Raw genomic sequence first — 25,120 nt, 5'->3', positions numbered from 1 at the left:
GAAATAGCAAGCTAAAGACAAGCACTGAAGCTACTGTGAAATTGCAGCCATGCTGAAAGAACTTCTCCAAGCCACTAAAAGCATTACCTTTATTGGAAAAAAAGTAGCATCAAGAAAACGGCAGAGCAGGTTTATTTACTGCACTGAAAATTTTAACTTCATGCTAACAAATGAAGGTGTAATACCAAGATGGAGATTTAGGGAAGAGCTCCGAGAGATAAACTCGTTGCTTTGCTACCACTAGAGGATCAGACATAACAAAAATGCAATTACAGATTCTGGGATGAACTGTTTCTCCCTTTTGCCTCTAGCCATAGCCACTGTTCTGCATCTTAACCCTTCATCACAGTGGCAGCTGCAACACCAAGCCCAGACACCCAAGGATCTGGCAGAGGAAAAAGGGACCGAGGTATTTGGACAGTTCGCAACATTTACTGGGAAGCCCAGAAGAGCTGCCTGCTTTGGCTCAGCAAGTTTTGTCGCAGGGCTGGTTGTAAAAAAAGGTGTTTCAAGCAGTTCTAATTTTGTGAGTCAGCATAAAGTTTAAATTCAGTATCCTCCTATTGGGTAAAGTTGTCAGGCTTCTTTTATTAACCTTTAACCCCAACTTACATATAAAACTTGAAATGTCCTACTTTTGAAAACATGTCAGCTACACCTCAGATGTTCTTGGTTAAATCAGACATTTGTATTTGGTGCTTTCAAAACAAAAAGCTAGCAATTACTAAAGCAACTTGCTCATCTTCATTTAGTATATGAATGGCAGAATCTGCTGATAAAACTCTACAGTTTGTCTTAGCTCATACATGCTAACTTTTGCAAAGGTGGCAAGATGAACTGTTTTTTCCCTTACATAAAGGGCATAGCTAATTCCCAGCCCACAGTCCTCTGAAAGGTGATTTCCAACAACTCCGAACTTGTGGAATTGAAATCTAGATTACAAATACTACAGACATTGAAACTGAAACCATACCTAATCAAAATACACATCCAAACACTTTAACTAATGTAGACTAACTAACATATGTGTTCTGTTCACTTGTTTAGTACTGCTGTATGTAACAACACAAGCACAGTCCAAAACCAAAGCAGCTTCAGTGAAATACCCTGGAACACACTTGTGCAAAAATGAAGTTACAGCAGTCAGATCTGGGGGAAGGTCTTTGACCTCTTTTCCACACAGCAACTCTACAAAAAAAGTTTCTAAGAGATGCATGATATTCTGGAACACTTTGAGTCTTCTACTGGAAGGCCTGAGAAATATAAATATTAGAAATTGAAAGCTCCCTGGTCTTCATGTGATAAGACAAACAGAGAGCCACCAGTTTAAATTAGAACTAAAATATAAAAATAATTTGTAGGTTAAAAATAATTCATTCAGCTTGCAAAACCACAGAACTTTTCTGAGCGCTATTTTTGAGTTGTCCTAAAAGATATACCATTGTTTTACAGGATTTGGCACAGGTTCAAAATAAGAATCTAATGGCACAGCAGGACACACAGCACAAACATCTACACCAGTGACTAATGAACTCACAACTGAGTCTCATGCAAATAATTACAAAAAGAACACGCAACACTTTGACTGAAATAGTCTATTACCCCATTAAAGAATCAAGGGTTTGTGAAATGAAAGATCTTTGTACCCAGCTCTTCATTTAATCTGAGCCTATTAGGGAACTGCATGCTTCATGACACCCTGAACTCTACAACAGGGACTTGGTCTCCAGTAACTTGGGAGTGTTGATGGTTCTGCCCAGACAAAAATAAAGTAAAATAGCACTTAAACAGCTGGTTTACCCTTCTGCAGTCCTTGACTAAGGCAAAAACAAGAACACCAGTAATTAAGAGAAAGACAGGCTGCCTCCACCCTCTCCCTGTGGCTACAACAGAAACCACAGGTCCAATACTCAGGACAAGAAGAGGCAGAGCACAGAGCAGGCCTGGACATGGTTATGTGATGCAGAGCACAAGCACAGTATCAGGGATCAACAACAGCATAAGCATCTCATAATTCTGGCTACAGTTAACAGCAACACTGACATGGTATTCACACAATGTTCAGGAATAGCAAGTTACTAAAAAGAAATGTTAAAAATTAGAATTGAACTTCAAAAGGACAGAATCCCTCTCATCTTGATACATGTAACTTGGAAAGAAAAGCTATTTATATTGCAAAATTGGCACGCTCAAATGAAGCGAAATAAATCTAGTAATGAGAACTATAATTTACTTAAATATCTAATTTTTTTAAAACTTTAGTTTTTCAAAAGCTGAATGTATTCCAACCACTTCAAAAACACTCTCATTGAAAAGCCATCTTCCCTTAAGAAATGACAAATCAATTTCATTTACAGAAAAAAAACCCTGAGAATCTGATAAATAATCGTTAATTTTTTACTGGACGTTTCTATTCTTCAATTCACAAGTGATCAAACTGTTTCAATGTGTTACCGCAGTAGCTAGAAAAAAACAACTCTAGCCTCTCCTATGCTGTTGAAATTTTGGTTTGGAAAAGCAGGATAGGAATGGAAAACAGTATAAAAATTACATCTCATTACCCTGTAATTAAGAATGCCAGTAACCATACCCATGACGTAAAGCACAATTTTTACCTATTGTGTCCTAAATAAAAATACAACTTGTAATTCTGCATTCAGGAACTCAGATTAAATTTTTTTCGGTACAAACAGCAAGTACAGCATTCAAAGAGGAAGTTTTGCCATCTAGTTCTAGACCAACTCCAGTTCTCTACTGAGAAACCCAGCTTCTTCAATCAAAGACTGATGATCAACAAGACTGATCTTCAACAAGGGTCTTTTAAGATTATTGCCTAGTTTCACAGATCTTTTTCACTTAAAGTTCCTTGTTTGCACTGAGGAAGCAAATGGAACCCAGAATTTCATCAACCTGTTCCAGTGTCTCACCACCCTCAGAGTAAGTAACTTCTTCCTAATATCTAACCTAAATCTACCCTCTTTCAGTTTAAAGCTGTTACCCCTGATCCTATCCCTATATACCCTTGTCAAATCCCTCTCCAGATTTCACATAGGCCCCCTTCAGATATTGTAAGGCTGCTCTAAGGTCTCCATGCAGCCTTCTCTTCTCCAAGCTGAACAGCCCAAATTTTTTTTAACCTGTTTTTGTATGTGAGGTGCTCTGGCCTGCTTATTATCTTCATGGCCCTCCCCTGGACTTGCTCCAATAGCTCCATGTCCTTATGCTGGGGACACCAGAGCTGGACACAATACTTTAGATGGGGCTCCCACAAGAGCCGAGTAGAGGGGGAAGAATTACCTTCCTCAACCTGCTGGTTGCTTATATCCTGTTTTACAGGTAAATAATCTTCTATAATCATTGTTCAAGCTAAGTATACCCTGAAAACATCACAGTTCCTCATGCAAAACTCTGTCATTGCATAGATAGATTTTTCAAATAGTCTCTTCCAAATGGAGCTTAACTAAAATCTTTCACTCATTTAAACTACACATTTAACTAAAAGCACTAGGAGAAATTATCAGGTTGTAGAAAGCTCTAATTACATTGTCAGGAATGCTACCAAATTTCTAGGCACATTAGTACTGAGAGGGCCTTCTTAAGACAGCCCTCATTACTTCAAGTTTTTGCAAGAAAATGCTGAAGATTTTATAATTTAATCAGCAGTCAGATGATGCAATTTGTCTCAACAATTTCCACAATGTTCTATGTTCAGGCTCTAAGACAAACTAAATTGAATTCTACAGATAAAACTCAAAACCACAAGGTAATAATAAAACCCTCAGCTGTTCAGCTTCCCTGCCAAATGAGACAATTCAAACAGATACTTTTAGTAGCAATCTTTCACAAGGACTATTGAAACAGTGGACCATCATATAGCAAGCTATCTCCCAAAAAGAAAAAACAGGGGTAAATTTTCAGAGACAAGTTTTAAAGGTATTACTAGGGACTTTCCATACACTCAGCACTGCAGAGACAGGTAACACCATCCCCAACTCAAAGCAATACAAACCCCCATTAAACCGTCCCAGAGGATTGATGAGGAATACAGAGTCAAACTAAACATATTAGTGAAACTGAAAATCTTGTAAGGTTGGGAGGGCTGAGGGAGTGTGCTATCCCCCACTTAAATCTATCAGCAAAGACTGTATCTGCAGCTTATGCATTCTTTGATCCTGCAACCTCCTAGTACAGAACCATCACTCGTCTTGCCCAGTCTTCAAGCTCAAGCCAGAATGTGTTTTGCAGAAGGGCTTATTTTGAATTGAAGCCTTAAGACTGTTGAAATCTGAATGTGGTGAACAAAGAAAATCACTTAATCACTTTTGATTGCGTAAAAGCCTTTACACTCTAGGCTACTTTATAAGAGTTAACTGCATGAATAGTGTTTTTATTTTTTTATTTCTTTTTCTATAGAAAATTACAAAGACTTCTGTTAAGATACAAGCAAAGGCAACAAACTGAAAATGTTGAGAATAACACATGTTGGAATGGTTAAAGCCACAGCTATACAGACCAACCTAAATTTAACGTGAGTAAGCAGATGTTTTTTCATTTCAGCTGCTTCTCAAACCTTTTCCTAATTTATAATCTAAATTCCCACAAGAGTGGAAAAAATATCAAATATGTACATCTGCGCTTCAATCACAGCAAGTACTACAACAGCCTCAAAACAGAAAGTTTAACTTAACAGATGTCAACACTGCTCTATTAGTCAAGTTTGTGCTTAACTAATCCATCACCCTCCAACAGTACTCTGTGGTGCAGAAAGGTAGAGAATGACCAAGCATCTTGGAATCTCCTGTAATGAAACCACTTTCAGTGCTGCAGACAAGCTGGTAGCACACTGAAGGAGATCCACACCCATACTTGTGAAATTACAGATCAAAATGATAGCATTTCTTCCTTTAGTGTGACGATTTGGCCAGAGATGTCAAAAACTAGAAGAAAGGGTTCTTCAGGTACATAACGCGCAGAAACAGAAGGAAAACACTGGCCACTGTTAAGAGGGAAAAGGTGTCACCCCTGTTGAATCACCAACACCACTGAAAAATCACAAATTTTCAACACTTCCTTCACCTCTGTCTTTACTAGCACTGATGGACTCCAGGTACTGGGAGCAAAAACCCAGATTCATACAAACACAAATCCACATTCATGCAAACACAAACCCACCATCAATGAAAGAAGACTTGGTATATGAACTACTACAGGAGCTTGACCCCCGCACATCAGTGGGCCCCAACAACATCCATCCAAGACTGTTAAAGGGAGCTGGCTGACATTGTTGCAAGGTCACTCACCATAATCTTTGAGAAGTCACATACCCCAGAAGACTGGAGGAAGGCAAATACAATCTCCCACCTACAAGAAGGGCTTAAAGCAGAATCCAGGAAATAACAGATCCTTCAGCTCCTGAGAAAGTTATGGAACAAATCCTCCTGGGATCTATCACAGGTCAAATGAAGCACATGACTGGGAAAAGCCAGCATGGATTCATCACAGGCAAATCATGCTTGACTAACTTTCTACAACAAAGTAACCTGCCTGGCTGATGTGGGGCGAGCAGTGGACATTGTCTACCTGGATTTCTCCAAGGCTTTCAATATGGTTTCCCACAGTCTCCTCCTAGAAAAAATCTAGACAAGTAGTGGTCTGTGGGGCGAGTGGGAACTAGCTGAGCAGACACATTCAGAGTGGTGGCATATAGTTCCAACTGGCAAGCTGTCACAGGTGGGATCCTCAAGAAATCAATAGTGGACCCAATGCTGTTCTATGTCTTCATAAGTGATCTCAATGACAGGACCAAATGCACCCTGATGAAGTTTGCCAATGGTACCAAACTGAGTGGGGAAATGGACACTTTGGAAGGCAGAGCCACCCTGCTGCAAGACCCGAATAGGCTGACAGAACAGACTAATAAGAGCCTTACAAAGTTCAACAAGGAGAAGCGTAAGGTCTTGCACCTGGGTAAACACAATCCAAAACCGCAGCACAAGCTGGGATCTACTTGGCTGGGGATCAGCTCTGTGAAAAGGGAGCTGGGAGTCCTGGTGAGCAGCAAGCTCAAGATGAGTGAAGAGTGTGCAGCTGCAGCAAAGAAAGCCAACAGGATGCTAGGTTACATCAACAAAGGCATCACCAGCAGAAATAAAGATGTAATTATCCAACTCAGGGCTGGTCAGGCCACACTGGAATACTGTGCTCGGTTATGGCCCCACTATACAAAAACCACACGACAGGCTGGAGAGGGTTCAGAGAAGGGCCACAAAGATGATCAAAGGACTGGGAAACCGCCATATGAGGAAAGGCTGGGAGAACTGGGTCTGTTCAGCCTTGAGAAAAGAAGGCTCAGGGGAGACCCTATCATGATGTTCCAGTATTTAAAGGGTGGCTACAAAGAAAACAGAGGCTCTCTTTTTACAAGTCACATTGAAAAGATGAAGGCTAATAGGCACAAATTACTCTTGATGAGATTCTGACTGGACACAAGAGGAACATTTTTCACAAGGAGAACAATCAGCCATTGGAATAATTTTCCCAGGGAAGTGGTGGATTCCCCAGTGTTGGATACTTTCAAGATTCAGCTGGATGGGATTCTGGACCGTCTTGTCTAGACTTGCTTTTTGCCAAGCAAGGTTAACTAGATGATCTTTGAGGTCCTTTCCAGACTGGTACTCTATGATACTCTCTTTTCATATATTAACCATCACCACCACTCCAAAACACATACACACTTTGAAGACCCCATGGATTCTTCCTCTCCCATTTATTAAACCTGTTTTTCCAGTGAAGAGTAAAAAGAGTAACCCATTTCTTGGTGTACAGATAGTCTGTATTTACAACAGTGTCACAGAGAAGGCAGAGAAGAGAACTAAGGAACAGATGATACAGGACATGAAAGCTATTAAAAACAACAGATATTTATCGAGCACCCCTTTAATGAACTTGTGCAAAGACTGCCACAGACCCTGGTTTTAAGGAGGGGGAAAAAAAAAAAAAAAGGAAAACAAACCCCACACAAGGAGGAAAAGACTTGCTGCTTTGACAAATGGTTGTAAGTAATAAAATAGCAACTTGTAACCCTGGACAACAATGTTGATCAAATAATCAGTCTGGAGATGAGAAATATAATTGAATATGGCACCCAGACTAGCAAATATACCTCACTTTATGAGATCATAGCTCTGGTCAAGAGCCCAGAAAATACAGCAAAATAAAGCAGTAACACCCTTAACCTTGACATCATAAATAAGACATATCATCATTCCTCCTATATCTCCACTCCTTTCTAAAAGCACAGGCTGAAAGCTATTCACATGCTTATCCAGGTACTGGCAATTACAAATATTTTTCTTGCCTTCCCACTGGCTAATATGGGAAGATACAAGGTTTTCACATATTTAGAAGTTCCAAGACTAGCATAATAATACTGTCAACATGGATTTGTCAATAATGATTCTCTCCACCTCCTTGATTTGTGCAGTCATAGACTCACATGTTGGACAACAGCAAGAGAAGATTTGTCCATTCTGTGAAACCATGTCCCTCAAACACTGGATGTGCACTTGAGATGACAAGTAATGACCATTCGCTACCAAGCCTAAAAATTAACTGTGGTTAGGTAAATGTTAAAAACTAAGTATTTGCAAAAGAGAGCACTCTAGGGGGAGCAATGAAATAGATGTTATCTCCTAACTTTTAACGGCAAGACACTGGAGTATTTACAGGAGTCAGCAATACTGAGTTTCTCTGGACTCTTAAAATGTTGTTGCCATGTTCATCAGAATTTCTTTGCCCACTTTATTGGAGTTTAATATACATAGCATAGATTAAGTTATTTTAAATGCCTATTACAGATGCAGTAGGCAAAAGAATCATTCCTCTTAACTGTCACAGGTAGAACCAAGTACACCGAAAGCTTTCACGAATATCTGTTAGCAAAGTTATTTTCACAGATTAATATAGCTATAGTTAGCTATTCACCCACAAAGCATTAATCCTTTTTCTATTCTTTCCCCTCCCACCCATAAAAAGCTGCTCATCAAGCAACTGTCTATCTCCTAGAAAAATTAAACAAAAATAGTTAGGTTATGAAGTTAATGCAAATCAAAAGGAGACATATACACCACCACTCAAAAAAAAGGCATTTCTGATATTTCTTTCATGCAGATATTCAAAAAACAAGGACATCAATGAATTACATTTACTTCAAGGTTTGAGTCTGCCAAGGGTAGGACTGCATTATGTATTTATTTTCAGGTTTATTTATAACATGGATTGTAGGCCATTTAAATATTCTTGAGAGGAACACTTGAAACTTCCTACACAATCTTATGCTGTTTCCATTCACATTTTCTTAATAGAACTTACAAAAACAATCTAGTGACAGGACTCATTGTACTAGTTTCTCATTTCATGGACAATACAAGTTGATTAAACTTGCAACATCAAGTTCTTTATCCTGGACAAAGGTACCTACTCTTAATACTGTACATGTTATACAAGAGGGGAGGATAAACTAACAGAAACAGCGAAAAAGTTACACACATAAAATTCTTATGGGCATTTAACTGAACTTTCCTCATTTTACTAAGCTATCTTCTCACGTCAGAGCCCAGCTGACTGATGGCTCCATTACACAACCCCATCCAGCTGAAGAGGTGAGACACAGACTCCAGAGTTATCTGATCACTGCTAAGATACCACGAGTATCGGTATATATATTGTATATTACATGGCTAGAGATGGATACACATCTTCTTTAATAAGAAAAACCAGAGAGAGTTTGAGACTAGGCTGGTATGATAGACAATTTCTGTGTCATATGCTTCACACTCCTGAAATACCTATGTTCTTGAACCTCCCTGCAACATGTGAATAAATAACTTTACCCTAGCAGTTGCTCTACAGCTAGGTTTACTATTTTATTTCCCTTCATAAGCTGAGAAAGCGTAGGATTCAATTCCCATTTCAGTATGTACTGGTAAAGGTACTTGGACTTAAGAGTAGAAACATGCTTGTCTGTTTGTTAAATGGACTACTACACATACACTCACAAACAGGGAGCTAGATATAAAATCAGGTATATGTCAAGAATGTAGGCAAGCTTCTCAGTTTTCAGATTATTACCACAGCTATCACACTATCAGCAGGTCCCCGGTGAAACTGTTGCTGGGGGACTTCTTACTGCTTTAAATAATGCAGTACTCCACAAATGCATTTTGGCAGTAAAGAAATGCTCACAGAGCATATGCTGTTCCAGGAGGTAATTTAACTTGTCTGACAGTTCTCGAATTTCAGTACATAAGAGTTCTAATTTTTAAATTAAATTAAACTCTGCAGAGCACATCAGGTCCAGTGAAAAGCACAACATTCTCTTGCAGGATTTCGCTACTGCAATATAGATCCCACCACCTCTTTTATGACAGCAATGTATAAGGATTAGTTGGAGGGGTATTGCTGGGTTGCAGTCAGGAGCATTACTTATGTTCACAGCCAGGTTTTCAAGTTATTCCAGTAGAAATGTAAGGAGGAGAATTACATCAGAATAATTCACATTTTTAGAAATCAAATATATGTCTTAAGTGTTCAAAATTCCAGATGTTTTTGAGAGTGATACACTCCATTACATTCTTGTCTTTTGCCTCTAGCTTACAATATTCAGGTTCTCACTTAAACACACTTCTAGATAAAATATGAGTGATAAAAAAAATCCATTGCAATTACTGCTATTTTAAAAGCTTCAGAATGGAAGATATGCAGCTGACATTAAACATTCACAAATAAAAACCTTGCACCTCTTTTTATTTGATGATGTGAAATTTCTTATTGACCCAATATTCCCACTGATAACTGAAGGAATGACTAGAGGAAAAAAAAATACTAACACTTTAAAAATTAAAGAATTTTGAGCACTCTGAAAGATGAAATCAACTTGCTGATCACTTGCAAACAACTGGAAGAAGATAAGCTCATGCAGAAGGACTTGAAAGAGCAGCTATATTTTCCACCTCTTGAAAAGGAACATCTCAGCTGATCAGAGAATGCTTAAGCTTAAAGCCAACAGCAATACAAAAACATCAATACGGTTATATATTGGCATAACAACTGGATGGTGGCATAACAACTACGCTTAAGCAAGATAACAGGCCACATGGTAAGAAGTGGTCCTGCTTTTGACTGATAAATTAGAATATTTAAAAAAAAAAAAAAAAAAGAAAAGAAGGTATATTTTATCAACTTTTCTTGGTGTGTTACAGAAACAGCTTATTGGCCCCAAAGTCACCACAGAAGAAAGAAAAGAGTGCTGTAATAGTGCAGCAAAAGTAGCACAGAAATACTCACAAGAGAGCTTACTACATTTTCCTGACATTGATGATTGCTTCCAATTAAAGGCTAGGAAAGACAGCATACAGAGACTAGAATAAACGACTGATAGAAAACAAAAAATACAAAAAACCCCACGAAAACACTCAAGTTTTTCCACTGACACCACTACCACAGATTCATACAGTTAGAACAATCACAGGACTGACACAATGTTGGCTTCTTTCAGCATTAGGCCAGAATTCCAGAGATCAGCACAAACTTACCATTAAACAAGCAGGGAGTCTTCTATTTATAGGCATCATTCTGGAAATGAAACTGACATTAAAAGAAAAATATATTTAAAAAAAAATAAAAATAAAATCAAGACTTACTTGTCAAGAAAGTCCTTGTCTACAACTGCACAGATATCAAGCAGAGGATTTCCCATTCCAAACAGGACATTTTCACTGCAAGAGAATAAATTATTTAAAATTAACTTAGCATTAGTTTATTGTTCCTATGCTGAAGACATTTTTTTTTTTAAGAGAGAAAAGTTTCTCTTGAATACAGTCAAGGAAAAAGAAGATACACATTTTGCTCAGCATGATAGTTTCATGGAGATGAGGCGTATAGACAGAGAGTCAATTTTGAGTAAAGTATCATTCTAAAATCATCTTATTTGATCAACAGACCTCAAGCAGTCAAGAATATATAAAAGCATTCTGTTTAGCTGTCATTCACTCAAATACAGAATTAGAGCTGCATGCCACATAGTGTAGTTTCAAAGGATTCCATTCAGGTTGTAATACCAAATTTTAGACGGGGGAGCATCAGCCCAGATGCTAAGAATTTCCCTGAACAGATTTAGTTGCTGGGTTTTCTCTGCTACTGACCAATAGTTAACAGACTTAAGATGTTAACAGAACTATGGATTCTACATACAGAACTATGGATTCTTGAACAGCACAGCCATCTACCTTGTATGTACTTTCTTTAATCCATTTTAAATTTATTACCATGACTCTGGTCAAATAAAAACAAGACATGAGGGATACTGTAAGCAGCTGAAAGAGCTAGCTTTTTTAACTTTTTTTTTTTAGATTCATTCAAAAACCATGTGTTACATTTTTGTGAATAGCATGTACTTGGGTGATAATGCAGTAATACCAAAGGATTAGATATGTGGCCTAGTGTCAAGGAGAAGTGAATGCAGCTGTTCTCAAGGCTGCTTAAAACTGCATCCAAACCCACCACATTCCTTGCTAAGCTGACACCTGCTGCCTCCAACTGGCAAGGCAAGGATTTTCTCTAGCCAAGGAAGGTAGCTTCAGTAGGACCACCTCCCTCTTTACTACGTCTCTATCAAGTATTTGCAGAGAAAGCATATCCCCTGTCTCTCCATCCCCCCAAAAGTACTCCTGTAACATTGCAGCTGGATGCAAAGTTTACCTGAAGTTTATTCAAAGCTGCATAAGAGTGTCAGCTGAATCTCAAAGAAAGTGAGTTTTCAATTGTTCTGGTCTGTTTAGAATAAGAGAAACGTTTTGGAGATAAAAGAATATAAAACAAGAGGAAAGGGGATGATATGGAACAAACTCATTCACTTACTTCCTCTCAACTGCTACGAAAAGCCCTCTGCTGACAAATACTTGTCAAATTTGAAGCTACTTGCCAGAAGCACATAGTCAAACTTCCTCTTTACAATGCCACACTAGTTGCCATTAAATGCTAAATTCTGAAGTCCAGAGAAGTGGAAAATATGATTAATAATCTTGATATTAAAAAACAGCAAACCATGCTTTAAGTATCCTTTTTGTTGTTGTTGTTATAGCTTTAAAGACAGGCCTTTACAGCCCATTTCACTGTACGTACAATGTGGGAGACATCCCTTTGTGAAGAGAGAGCCAAAAATCCAGCTCACTCCCAACTCACATATGTAACATCTGCTCAGTGAAAACCTTTAAGATTCACTAAATACTTTTGTCAGTGTGAAAAGAAATATTGATGCCTCTAAGTCACATAACCATAAGCTATATCTAGCTAAAAGCAAAGAAGGAGACGAATGACAGATCAGATGACAAAATGATAGAGGTATCTCAGTTGGAACCCCAAAACAGGACATTCTCTCCATTTTAAAAACTAAGTATTGCATCAGTAGCACTGCAGGACAACGAATGAACAAGTCAGAATTCTAAAAGTGTTTAAAGCAGATTTGTCCCAAACTGTATGCTCCTGTACTTGAAGTTTAGCTAATTCTTACATCCTGTAAAATTATACGCATCAATAATTTTTTACCTACAGTTAAGAAGTATCACGGATACTTCCATGTAAGACAAGTATCAGCACTTAACTGTATGGTATGCCAGCAAACAGCAGCTGTACTTCAAAACCTCTCCGAAATACATCTGACATGTTGAGGTCACTACCTATGAATAGGCTACCTTGTTCAATGGAAAAGCAAAACAGAAACTAGCAAGCATTGAAAAAGCTGCAGGCTGCAGAACATACTGGTCAATATACCTGAAGCAGCACGAGAGCAACTTTGTACTGGTTTAGCGTCCATTAGTTCTATTAAGCCAGCAACATGCATTCACAACTCCTCTTATGTCAGCAGGAACTACCACTTCCATTTATTCCAGGCAGCTCTTTACATCATATACAGTAAGTCCTGTTCCATCCTCCAGCCTTCCTTCTCCCACAGTATTTTATAATCGTACCTGGCCAATTATTCTAAGGCTGTGTAGTAGGGTGCCATCTAGGATAGAAAGTTTTAAAAGCCAAGGTAGCTATCACTAGGGTAGTAAATGTATGTTCAGAAACATTCTCCTGACACTTCTGAGCAAACTTGCCCCAACTTCAGCATAGCTGTTTCTTTCAACCAGATGTTGGATAGCAGAACTTGACAGCTTTTCAAACACATAAAACTTTGAGTATATTAACTGCTTGATCCCTATGAAGAGGCACACAACACAATTTGTTCTTGCAAATATCTAAATACAAAGTAACACATATGAATAGCTAGCCTTCGGATTTCAATTAACACGTATTTCTACATTTTCGGTTGTTACAGCTGGATGTTTGAATTAACTAAGCTCCAAAGTACTAGAACTTCCATGCTTAAAACAAGGTATTGATGTCACATTGGCAAAAAGGAGAAAAATCCATACACTCAATTTGTACTGGAGGCTGTAGCTGGGTCATTCCTTAACTGACACTGCTTTTGGTAAAACTACCTTTCTGGGCAAAATGGGAAATCTAAACAACCTCTTTCCAAGTATCATATTTTAAAAATGCAACAAGTTAAAGCAGACATTTAAGATCACCACTGTGATCAGCGTTTTCTAACATGAGCTTTGTGAACCACAATCTGGAAAGTCCGGTGTTTCTGCTGTTAAAGAGCAAGACTTTGCTATGTAAATCCTTAGCATGTTCAACCTGATTAACCCAGCACTGGATACATTTCAGCACCCTAACAGTGCAAAGTATCTGCACTGTTACACTCTTGCATTTTTTTGTGGCACAACACGAGTTATGGCAGTTACCTGGCTACAGTTTGCTCCTCTGTAATACTAATACTACTAATAATAATATCACATATCTTCTATAAATCCACATATCATAAAAGCAAACCATCAAACACAATATTTAGGATCCAGGAGAATGCTAAATGTACAAGTCTCCGGATCAAGAAGCTGAGATATTAAACTGTTACATTCTTCATCAAGTTTAACATTTCAACAGTACATGTGAACCTTACTGGCCTTATGTTTGCTGTTCAGTCACACTGGACACCTGCACTGATTAAAATATCACGGATGATTTCCAGCCAGCTAGATGCAAAGCACAGTAAGGAAACAGCAATAGCTTCCTGAAATGTGAGATTTCACAATACACAGGTTATTTCATAGACTGACAGAATCATAGAATAGTTAGTGTTGGAGAGGACCTTAAGATCATCTAGTTCCAAGCCCCCTGTCGTGGGCAGAGACACCTCACATTAAACCATGTCACCCAAGGCTCTGTCCAACCCGGCCTTGAACACCAGAAATACATCTCTGCCACAGACACAGAATAAAGACTTATGTACTCCACAGCCTCCTTGACTCCCTGCAGTCCATTCTCATGCACAGGAGTACTGGTATCTAATCATCTGAGAAAGGTGCTCTTGCTTAACCTGACTAACCTATTGCAAGAAAGTATTTGGCTCAGGTCTTCAAGAAACAAACGACATCTCCACCTGCATGAATTAAGGGCATTAAATGATTATACACAGTCAGTATGTATGTATGTATGAGTATATATATATATATATATATACACACACATATATGCAAACTGTATATATATTTTTAAACTCCAAACTAAGAACAAGAGGTTCATACAAATCTTAAACTTGTTTGGACACAGAAATACACTATCCACCTGCCAGGCAAAACTACAGCACCAATGGAAACTTACAGAAAGCTTGGATGCATGCTGCATTTACATTCTCAACTTGACAACAAGTAATATATTTCATGAATTTGCCATTTAACTCAGGACTAGATGAAGAGCAAGTTGTAATTATTACTTCAAACAATGTAATTCATTAAATATAAATAAATCTTTACCTGCTAATTGTGTCATTCTGTTTGGAGAGTGCCAAGATGACTGATTTTTCACAAATAGTCAAAACCACACCAAATGACAACACACATACATCAGTACTGAGCTACCCTTCAATCATTTTGAAGAAGTCAACAAATTAACCATAACTGAATGATCTGGAAAGCCCTGTCCAGTTTGATGGTTATACATAACCAATGCTCAACCATTGCAAGCATTTTTAAAAATGCAGTCCTGTTTCTCATTGGCTGCTGAACATTAGCAGTGCTGTATCTAACTATCACACAATATTGTTGTCGTCATATGCTGCTGGGCACTTCAGTGGAAGAGCAACATCAAAATATCAGTGAAAGCGTATTATTAGTTACTGGCACAGAGACAGAGGAGTATTTTGAGCCTTCAGATACTGGCATGTCTTGCTTTAAGACACAAACTGAAAAAAAATATCCCATTATTCAAAAAAAAAAAATTTTTTTCTTAATTGCTGCAAAGATTTTTCTCATCTACATAACAGTAACTAATAGTAAAGCCAAGTTGAAAAACTCATCTTTTTTTATTGTTCTGTAACAGCCTTATACTGTTATGCAGCTGTAACATACACTTAAATTCTTCTGCTAAGACATTCTGCAGTCAGAAAGCCTTAAAAAAACACTATTAGGACATTTGGGTGTCCCAACTGCATGACAGCCTGCTGTTGCCTAGCCTTCCATTTACAACTATAAGATATAATTTTGTAAGATCTAAAATGTTAGTCTTTCTATGGGCTTTAATTATGCTTTTAAAAGTAAGGCCAAACAAGGCATGTTCTAAGCCTGTTCTCAATATATCCCTTTCTGTCACAAGGGACATAGTTAAACCCCGTAACACAAGATTTGAAATTATCAAAAAACATTTATACATGTAGTTAACAGCAACAGTACCAGATTCGTAGCATTTGAATAGCTATAAGCTCTTGACTAAAAACATCCTTCTCTCAACCTACTCACCTTTACAACATATGAGTGACTATGATGACATTTACCATTAACAATAGCTTGCCTGACACTAAAAGTATCTCTGAACTGTTATTCCATGACTAGAGAGTTCAGACAATTTCCCTTGCATCACTCACCAGCAAATCACTTCAGCATACAGACCTTAAACATACAAGTCGCCGGTAGGACTGCTCACATGCCTTCCCTACTTAGATCTTAAGTAAAAGCAATTATTTGACTAAGGAGTTACAGGCCTACATACTGACTTAGAGGAGTATCTTCAATGAACATTTATTACGAAACTTGCATAGTCTTCTAGAGTGACACATTCACAGGTTCCAACTCAGAAGCCAAGCCTAAAAGCCTTGGCCTTATGTAAGTAAGTCTGCTGCAGGGAAAAACACTGTTCCACCACTACCCAGCTCCTTACGCAGCTGCGCAGAATCCAAAAGCCCCAGCAGCCAAATATTAATACAATTTCAAAGAGTTACCATCTGCACTCCTCGGTCAGAAACAGTGTGAAATCTGATACATTGAGTTTTACATTGAGGGTGGAGAGGTGAGGTGGGAAAGTCACCGTGAACGACTGTTGAACTTGAGTCCCTGATTTTAGGTACTTCTATAGCAACTAAAGGACTGATCAAAATAACTACGTGATGAAGGTTACTAGTTCACAATACCACCCCATCTTAAGAGTTTTAGGAAGCAAAATTAGTCATAATAATGCCACTCACTGAATGTTATGTCAAGGGTTTGTCGTTCTTCAGTTATCAGTGATAACCTGGCAACACCGCAGTTCCAAACAGACTGTTAAAAGCCTAGCCTGTCATTACTACCCTGCTTCTCGTTATTGAGGATTTATTTAAAACCAGGCTCCAGTCACGGCACGCTACAGCGATGCTTTCGTGTTCAGACGCGGCTGCCGGGGTCCCACGACATCCGTCCCTACCACTACACGGGCGGGACCCGCCGCGGTAGCTCTATCTTTGACAGCGGCACCGCCGCAGAGCGGCACGGCCGCCCGAGCCCCCGGCTGTGCCCCGGCTCCCGCCTCGCGTTCCCCTCCGGCAGGCACCCGGCCCGGCGCACGGCTCCCCGCGGCTCTCGCCCGGGCCGGGGCGAGCGGCTGCTCCGCACCTGTCCGCCACAAAGGAGATGACCCCGCTCCTCCCCGCGCGGGCTGCCTGCCGGGCTGAGGCGACGGGAGGGCACCGGCCCCGCAACCCCGCCTCGCCCCGGGGGCGCGGAGCCGCAGAACCAACGCGAGGCGAGGGCGCGCTACCCCTCACCCTCGTTAAGTGGGTGGAGAAGCGATGGAAGAGCCGAGCTCCGGCAGAGTATCGCGTCAGCGCCCACCGCGCCCCTTCCCCTGGGGCATCGGGCTGTGCTGCGGGCGCCGCGTCGGGGCTCAGCTTTACCTGACGGTGGGCATGGCTCCCCGCCCCTCCAGCCGCCCGCCCGCGGCGGAGCCCCACAGGTCAGCGGCGTCGCCCCTCCGCCCGGCACCTCACCGGCCGTTAACCGCCTGCCACCCCAGCGCCCTAAAGCCAGGTTCTTCTTGTCACTCTTCCTACCTACTTGCTTTGGCTGTCAAAGTTACTGCTACCCCTTGCAGATTTGGCACACTTTGATAACTTACCAGCACCAGAAACACTGATTCATGAAACTGATGTCAGAAGAGGTTGTTTTTGCCAAAAGTGAATCCCATGTTGTTCTGGTAAGTACTGCTGTGTCACCTCTAATTGAATATTTAAACTTTACAACTTCCTAATCGTGTGGTTGGTTCTTAGTTTCCCTTCCTTTCCATCTACAAAAGGGGAATATTATAGTCAGAAAAATTAAAGCCAAACTTTTTAATTATTTCTGATTTTTTAGTGTCGTGGAAGAGATGATGCCAAAATTTGAGATGGTCATGATGCTCAAGGACCTATAATGTCACATGAAGATAACAGGAATATTTATGTTCGATACCTGATGTAGGACAAATTTCTCTAAACTGGACACTCAAAAATTACTCAACCCTTACAAAATTTTCATTATTAATGTGTGTCAGGGGTCTTAATAAGTCAAACTAATTGGAGCTGGAAATGCATCCATGCCCCTACTGTTGCAATGCACAGTACAACAGGTCCCCAAATCCTGACAGAGGATTTTGAACTCTAATAAAATGTAAATACTATATTCGGATATATAATGTCTGTATCCTCTGACCCATGATGAATAACAAATTATTCCTAGTTTAACAGTTTCAGTACCTAACAGCCAAGCCTCTAGTTTGTAACTGAAAATGGGAGGGGTGGGGGGAATCTGATCACAAGCAAATATAATGGCAGCAGTAACATTGCTTCGTCGTCTTGATCCCATCAATGTGTTTTAAAGAATGATCCCATTTTTTAAAAAAATCAAGCTATAGATTCCCTCATAAATAATTCCCAAGCACATACAACTATGTAAAGGAAAACAGATTAAATATATATGTTAATATATTATTAGTAATTTATAAGATACAACTGCATATTATGAATATTAAGCTACAGAGGCCAAATGAGGTACCATCAAATGTTTGTAACTTTCTACCAGTGCAGAATAGGTCCAGAAGTATGTTTTTCTAAAATGCAAAATTAACAGCCCTTCACAAAATAGCATGTATGATACCTCAACAGCACTTGTCAATAGCACTTTATAAACTTCGAACTATTCCCAAGTGCCTAATCACCTTGCTTGTACTATCATATATTCTACCGTTACTGATGTCTTCAAGACATCACCAACTACTACGGGTTTTTCGTCATTTGCCAGGGAACTTCTAGACATCCTGATACATAAGTGAAGCAACAGGAACCAGGGTATCCCTGGAAAAACAGTCATTTATTGCCTATGGTCATTCGTAGATTAACGTTATGATGCTAGTGCCACAAGTTCAACTTGCAGTCACATCACATATGTGCTAGGCAGCCAGTCTGAGTTTGCTCAGCCTCCCTGACACCTTCCAAACTCACTCTGCTTGCGTGAGGCAACCGACTTGTGCCTACACATGTGTTTTGGCTTCAGAAATCCCTGAGAGAAATATGGAATTCACAGCGTTTGCACCCCAAAAAAGTATATAATACCTGACAGGGTCTAGCCACAACTTCTCTCAAGTGCTTCTGTTACTGTACAGTAAGGAAGAGATATTCATTAGATGAACAATTATTTCTCAGATGATTTCACTAAAACACTTCCTTTCAAGCACGGTGGTGTGAATTAAAAATGAATTGCACCCATACCTGATACAACAAAATATAAGCATGTGAGAATTTTTAAAATCACACTGTATTGAAGTAGCACACAAAAACTAGGCATTTTATACATTTGTAACTTTTGTATCCAAGACACAGGCAATCTAGGCCTTAGCCTTGGATTAATATGCTATGTTTTACACCACAAATATTTGGTATAATTCAGCCTGTTTACACTACAGAAAATTCTCCATTAACCCTTGCATTTTTCTCAATTTCTTCAAAGTACAAACCTAAGGTTAATCTTAGATAAGCTGCCCACTCTTCTTCTTTTGCAAGACAGAAGAATGAGCTTTTACATAGTAGCCTTAACAGACATTATAAAATGAGCCTAGCCAGCAGGAAGTCCAGAAATTCTCTTTCAATAACAGCATTCTTCAGAGCCTGCATGTATTTCTTGCTAGAACACTGACTGTTTTGAAAACTTTTCTACAGAGAGAATTTTGTATCTTGCAACATAAAATAAGATGTATTTTATCTGTGCAGATCTATTATCAAAGTATTAAAAATAATTTTAATTATTAATTTAAAATTCCATAGCATAATCTCATTTCTTTTAATGCAGCTTCACACACCATACACCTGTAAGAAGAAAGAAAAGTCTATGAATCTAAGTCTTCATCATATTGCAGACAACTATACTTGTTTTCTGTCTTACTCTAGTCAAATAGCCTAGCCCTTGAAACACTTACAACTACTTTGTATCACTGACTGTACAAGGGGAAAAAAAAAAACAACACAAAAATCTTTCACTGTAAGTGAAATCCCAAGGTAGCATAAAGCCAGCAAATAGCTTTATGTTACTGTATCCTTCAAGCACGGAACAGCTTTAACTGTGGTCAAACAATCATTACAGAAATGATTATAGTTCAAAATGGAAAAAATGCCCTACCCTTCACTGAACTGTGAGTGATATCCAAAGGCTTCTCTCCTTCACACAAAATGCTTTGATATTTATCACATAAATAACATTAGCATGTCAATTGAAATTATTTAAGAAGCAATTCATGTAAATAAAAAATGAACAGCTTTGAGAAAACATAGTGTTCACATCATATCTGCAAGTTCAATTTGTATTTTTCAAGATAAGGTTTTCCAATATGTTGCCAGCAAATACTAATTAATAACCTTTAGATAGCAACCCATTCCCTGCTGCTGAAACTGGTTTGTGAAATATTTGTGTACCATGCCTGTGTAACTACTCAAATTCAGTATCACAACCTTGAATCACAAGCCAGAGTTTTGCTTCAAACATTTCCACATGAAATATACCTCAGCAACCACAGAGTAAGCCAAGGTCTTGTTCTGCAGAAAGTGCATTTCACACTATTGCACTGCCACTGTATCCAACTACTACTATATTCACTCAACTCCTTTCCGGGCATCTTCCTTGTCTGCTTATAATATTAGGAGAATCAATTAGATGAGTAATTCTGCACAAGCTGTTTCATTAGCTGAAAAAGAAGGAACTTCAAGATTCATAATGAAATAGGCAGATTTGCACTGGGTGCCCTCCCACAGGTAACCAAGCATGCAAGCAGCTCTAGGGACAAGGCTAGTCCTGTTGATTTCAGGGAGGCAGCACACCAAGTTCGAGGCTCATGTTCCTCCAGGGTATCAGCAAAGACTACTATGTCTGAACTATCTGTTTGTCAGTATGACTCTCCTGGCCAGGTGGGCTGCAGGTAACAACACTAAGGAAAGAAAGAGACACCAGCCATGCTTGTGGTCCCGAGCAGAAGGCACCTTCCCACGACCTCCTCTTTCCTCAGGTTACACACCCCTTCCTGTAAAGCAGGGATTTACCTTAATTAAAGGGATGAAAACACCATAACAAGCCTCTCCAATACAAGAACACAAAATTGTGGAAATATGACACGCTGTGAGAAATCCCACAGGATTACATCAAAGGCCAGGTGAAGACACACGTCAGTATTGACAGCAATTTGAGAGTTACATAGAACAATGGAAATGAGGGCCTGAACTGCAAGATTGAGGTATTTTCCATGCCGCAAGTCATTCCGGTTTTGGATATATTTTCATAAACACAACTTTGAAGGGAAGCTTGCTGCTGTTATATCCTAAATAAAGCAAAAATAGCAAAGTCTGTTGCTAGTGTCTTCGAAAGTATTTGTTTCTCTGCTTTCGACAGGAGTCTAAATACCCATCTGAAGAAAGTATCTATTGCTTTTACTCTCCTGGGAGCAAACACAGCAAGGTGCTTGAGTTTCAGGTCTTTCTTTGTAGTAAGAGACCATTTAGAGTACTGACATGGAAACCATTACTCATGTTTCCAGATATGAGAAATCGGAAAGTAAGAGAAGTATAAGCCACAAAGACAGAAACTGAAATGAATACAAATGGGAAGAGAGATCAAATTATTAAAAAAAAAAAAAAAAACCTGAAAGCTTTGTCACAGCTAATTTAAAATATTCAGAGTCTGGATTAAAAGCCATCTTATTAAGAAAAGTAAAAACGCATTAGATTTGCAATATTTTTCAGTCTCAGTAGCAAGCTGTCTAAAATCTAGTGGAACAGTAATGATAAAGGACTGCTTTTGATAAAAATTATATTATTTGATTATATTGATTATTTGATTTATAGTGATAAAAATTATATTATTTGATAATAAAAATTATTTGATAATAAATTATCCACAAAGGGAAGAGATGTTAAACAGTAACAGGAAAAAAGGAATACTTTATACTTTTAGGATATTGTATTTGTCAAATTCAATGCTTACATTGTCTTCATGTACATAAACTGATTTGCCCAAACAGCCAGCCACGTCATGGGTATTCAATCAATACAGCAGCTGTGGAATGGCCAAAAGTCCATAATGCAGCACAGGGGACTTCACAACAGAGGATTTCACAAGTTTGTTTTTTTCTGCTGCACACATGTATATTTCTGTACAGACACGCATATATAAGCTCACACATTTCTACAGGGAACATCCAAATTCTTTTGTAACCATATCAGTCTGTTAACAGAAGCCTGGCTGTGGTTTTCACAGACTTCCAAGAGAAAACCAAACCAAATATAGGACACAAATCGTTAGTAAATTTCCTCTAAAGCACTGCCTCATGATGTTTCTAGTAAGTTGATGCTACTGCTCAGCAACAAGCCGTTTGCAGCTTTGCAAGCCTATTTTCTGTTCAAATAGCACAGTTTAGACACACAATGATATTTTATTTCACACAGCAGAGATGTAGTCAGAAGCCTGAAACAACGCAGCACGCATTAATGGCCTTGCCTAAAGCCTGTTGGTTTTAGTGGGGATTTGCACCCGTCAATAAAGACAAAGCAAAACCTGCTGCCCAGCAGATTAATGTCAGCACAACACATTGCTGAGCTGGGAACGCGAGTCTGGGTCTCGGGCTTTGTGTTCTGCTCACTGGGTGGCAAAGCTGGCCATCCTACATTGCTTTCAAGCAACTTTAGCTGAACCCAGTCAGCTTTGCTGCCTCATGAGGGAGCAATATTTGCTTTCCTTTCCCTGAAAGGATTAAAAGGGACTAAAAAAAGAAAAATACGAATCCATGAAACCTCTCTGATGCCGTTCTGGGGAAATGATGGAAAAAAAAATAAAATACATATATATATATATATATGAGTAGAAAACGTTTGCTATTGTTGACAAGATATGGCCTATATTACAGGGTGGGATTTAATTTTTTATGTCATTTTTTATATTAAAATAGTTTTTGTGATAGCCACAGAAGAGATTCAGGTTTATATCTGATGGGACAATAAGTAAGGTACAAACCCATCCTTGTCAAGTCCATTAGACATGGTCTTCTGAAGAGGCTGGAGAGTCTCAGATCTAGATGTCAAGAACAAAGAATTCACCCCTCATTCTTGGTATAACAAATATGAAGTTGTTATCTCCCAAAATGTTCAGGCAATCTTCTTTTCTAACCTGTAGGCTGTTTCCAGTACTCCCAAGTACATCTAGCAGTGCTTTGCATTAACAACCAAAACTCATTACAAAGTCAACGAATCTCAACCATTCTGGTACCTTCTGTATTGGCTTTTAACACAGGACAAAGTCCCACAGCAGCGCTTGGCCAAACACATTCTTGCCACTATGTTCAAATGAGTGCAGAGCTCTGCCAAATCCAGTCCAATCACCTCACCTGCCCCATGAGCCCAGCCTGTGGCGCAGAGCACACATTACATTTATTTGATTACCAGTTAATTACGGCATTTCTCCTCTTATGAAACAGGGCTGGAGTCTAGTTCACACCTCACACTGAAACAACTTGAAACAGAATTTGAGTAGACAAGTTCTAACAGTGTTTCTCATATTTTATCTATCATGCCTTACAAAGTACTATTTTCAGTTTAACCAGCTGTTATGGCAGCATGTCACCATGGCCTTTCATTTCATTGGAAGCATCCTTTACAATTTTAACTCAGTACTCCAATAATGTTCTCAAATTTGTCAGGGCTTTTTAATGCTTAGGCCTGAAGCAGGTAAAATGCAGCTACCTGTAATAAGCTTTATAGACTGAAACACTGAATAGGCTGTTTCTTGCCCCACTTGCTTTAAAGGTCCATGGAAGTAACTGTCACTTTTTAATTCCAACCTTACACTGCTGCCTGTCATTTATTTGCTTTCAGAGTTCAGTTACATTTTTCCTCTTCCACTATCTGCAACTGAGCTTGTCAACTATTATTAAACTTGAAAAGTCACCCAGCTGCCAAAGGAACAAGTGCCCTGACTTTGACAAATTTAATAGGATTAGTTCTTTCAGTAAGGACATCAGTACTGAAAGGGACTGTTCTCATCTCTCTTGTGCTATATTTGAACAAGTTATTAGTAATTGCCAACATAATTTTGGACCTTTCAAGCCTTATGTCATTAATCCTCTTCACACACTGAACACTTGGAAGGAGATGGGCTATCTTACAATTACATTCATGTCTGAATAATCCCGAGAAAACAAACCAGATACTAGACCAACAAAAGCTCCGCAATAGCTCTCTCAGTACTCATTCTGACCGTGCTTCTTGCATTGAGAAACCTCATATTTTTCTGCTGACATTTAAACGCCTTGTTTCTGTGCAGGCCATCAACCAGGTAAGATTCAGTCAGTGTCAGTATATAGTGATCACGCAAATAAGGAAATATCGCAAATGTCACAGATCATTTCAACAGGAAAACATTTTTAAATATTCCACGTGCCCTCAAGAAAACATCTCTGTTAACGAGGATTTTTAGATAACTAAATTCCCAGCTAACGGGGACACAGACCCCCTCGCGGATGCTAATCGTGTCTTTCGGGGGGACGTTCAGAGACGAAGCACACGGGGTGACAACCCAAGTGCCGGCCGTGTTCCATTTCACCGCACGACCCCGTCCCGGGGCTCAGCAGCTCACTCTCACTAACCGATCCCGCGGCAAAGTGAGGGCCCCGCACACCGGGCGGCACGGCACCGGAGGCTCCCGCCCGCCGCTGCTCCGGCCGCGGAGCGTCCAGTCCAGCGGCTTCCCCGAGCAGACGCCGGGGCCCGGCACCGGTACCTGTCGGACGGCCATCGGCACGGCGGTGGGGAGTGCGGTCCCACGGCGGGGCCACCCGCACAGCCCCGCGCCCAGCGCAGCGGGATCCTCGCGGTGTGACTCTGACCGTGCACAGCGGCGACACGTGTCTCGTCCTACACCGGGGGCAGCCCTGGAGGCACCCGGCAACCCTTCGATATCTGCAAGGGCTCCTTCGCGAAGAAGAGCTCCCCCCTCCCCGCTGCCTGTTACCTCAGTTGCTTTTGCTCCAGCTTGAGCTTCTTGGCTTGCGGCTCCCCCGCTGCCATCTTCGCGCTCGGCGGCGTGCGGCGCGCTCCGCTCACCTCGGCTCGGCCCGCCCCGCGACCACGCCGGTGCCGGCACCACCACCGGGGGGCGGGGGCGACGGCCGCCTGACGGGGAGGGGAGGCCTCGGCGGCCGCCTC

At 40.0% G+C, this 25,120-nt stretch overlaps 1 protein-coding gene and 1 long non-coding RNA gene across 8 annotated transcripts in view; one reads left to right on the top strand and one right to left on the bottom strand.

Annotated features, from left to right (window-relative positions):
• The window catches only part of ADK (adenosine kinase), a 304,786-nt gene extending 279,731 nt beyond the window's left edge, over positions 1-25,055 (bottom strand). For 3 of the 7 annotated variants that reach the window (XM_057416407.1, XM_057416411.1, XM_057416413.1), the window contains exons 1-2: positions 24,927-25,054; positions 10,701-10,775 (exon numbers count right to left, since the gene is read on the bottom strand). In XM_057416407.1, the coding sequence (XP_057272390.1) occupies positions 10,701-10,775; positions 24,927-24,982 (131 nt within the window). In that variant the 5' untranslated portion in view covers positions 24,983-25,054. Of the gene's footprint in view, positions 1-10,700; positions 10,776-17,305; positions 17,424-22,934; positions 22,976-24,926 lie in introns of those variants that run through there. The other 4 variants (XM_057416410.1, XM_057416412.1, XM_057416414.1 and 1 more) reach the window with 3 other exon arrangements.
• On the top strand, positions 17,435-18,226 carry LOC130603009 (uncharacterized). The gene is made up of 2 exons (XR_008973038.1): positions 17,435-17,604; positions 17,763-18,226. It is a non-coding gene; the product is annotated as an uncharacterized LOC130603009 (long non-coding RNA).
• Positions 25,056-25,120: the final 65 nt, after the last annotated feature.

Source organism: Pezoporus wallicus, unplaced genomic scaffold, assembly GCF_028554395.1.
Source record: "Pezoporus wallicus isolate ANWC-B61680 ecotype Strahan unplaced genomic scaffold, APGP_CSIRO_Pwel_v1 contig_2012, whole genome shotgun sequence".
NCBI classification, from domain to species: Eukaryota; Metazoa; Chordata; class Aves; order Psittaciformes; family Psittacidae; genus Pezoporus; species Pezoporus wallicus.
The sequence above is the reverse complement of the archived record's forward strand: the minus strand, read 5'-3'. Positions and strand labels throughout refer to the sequence as shown.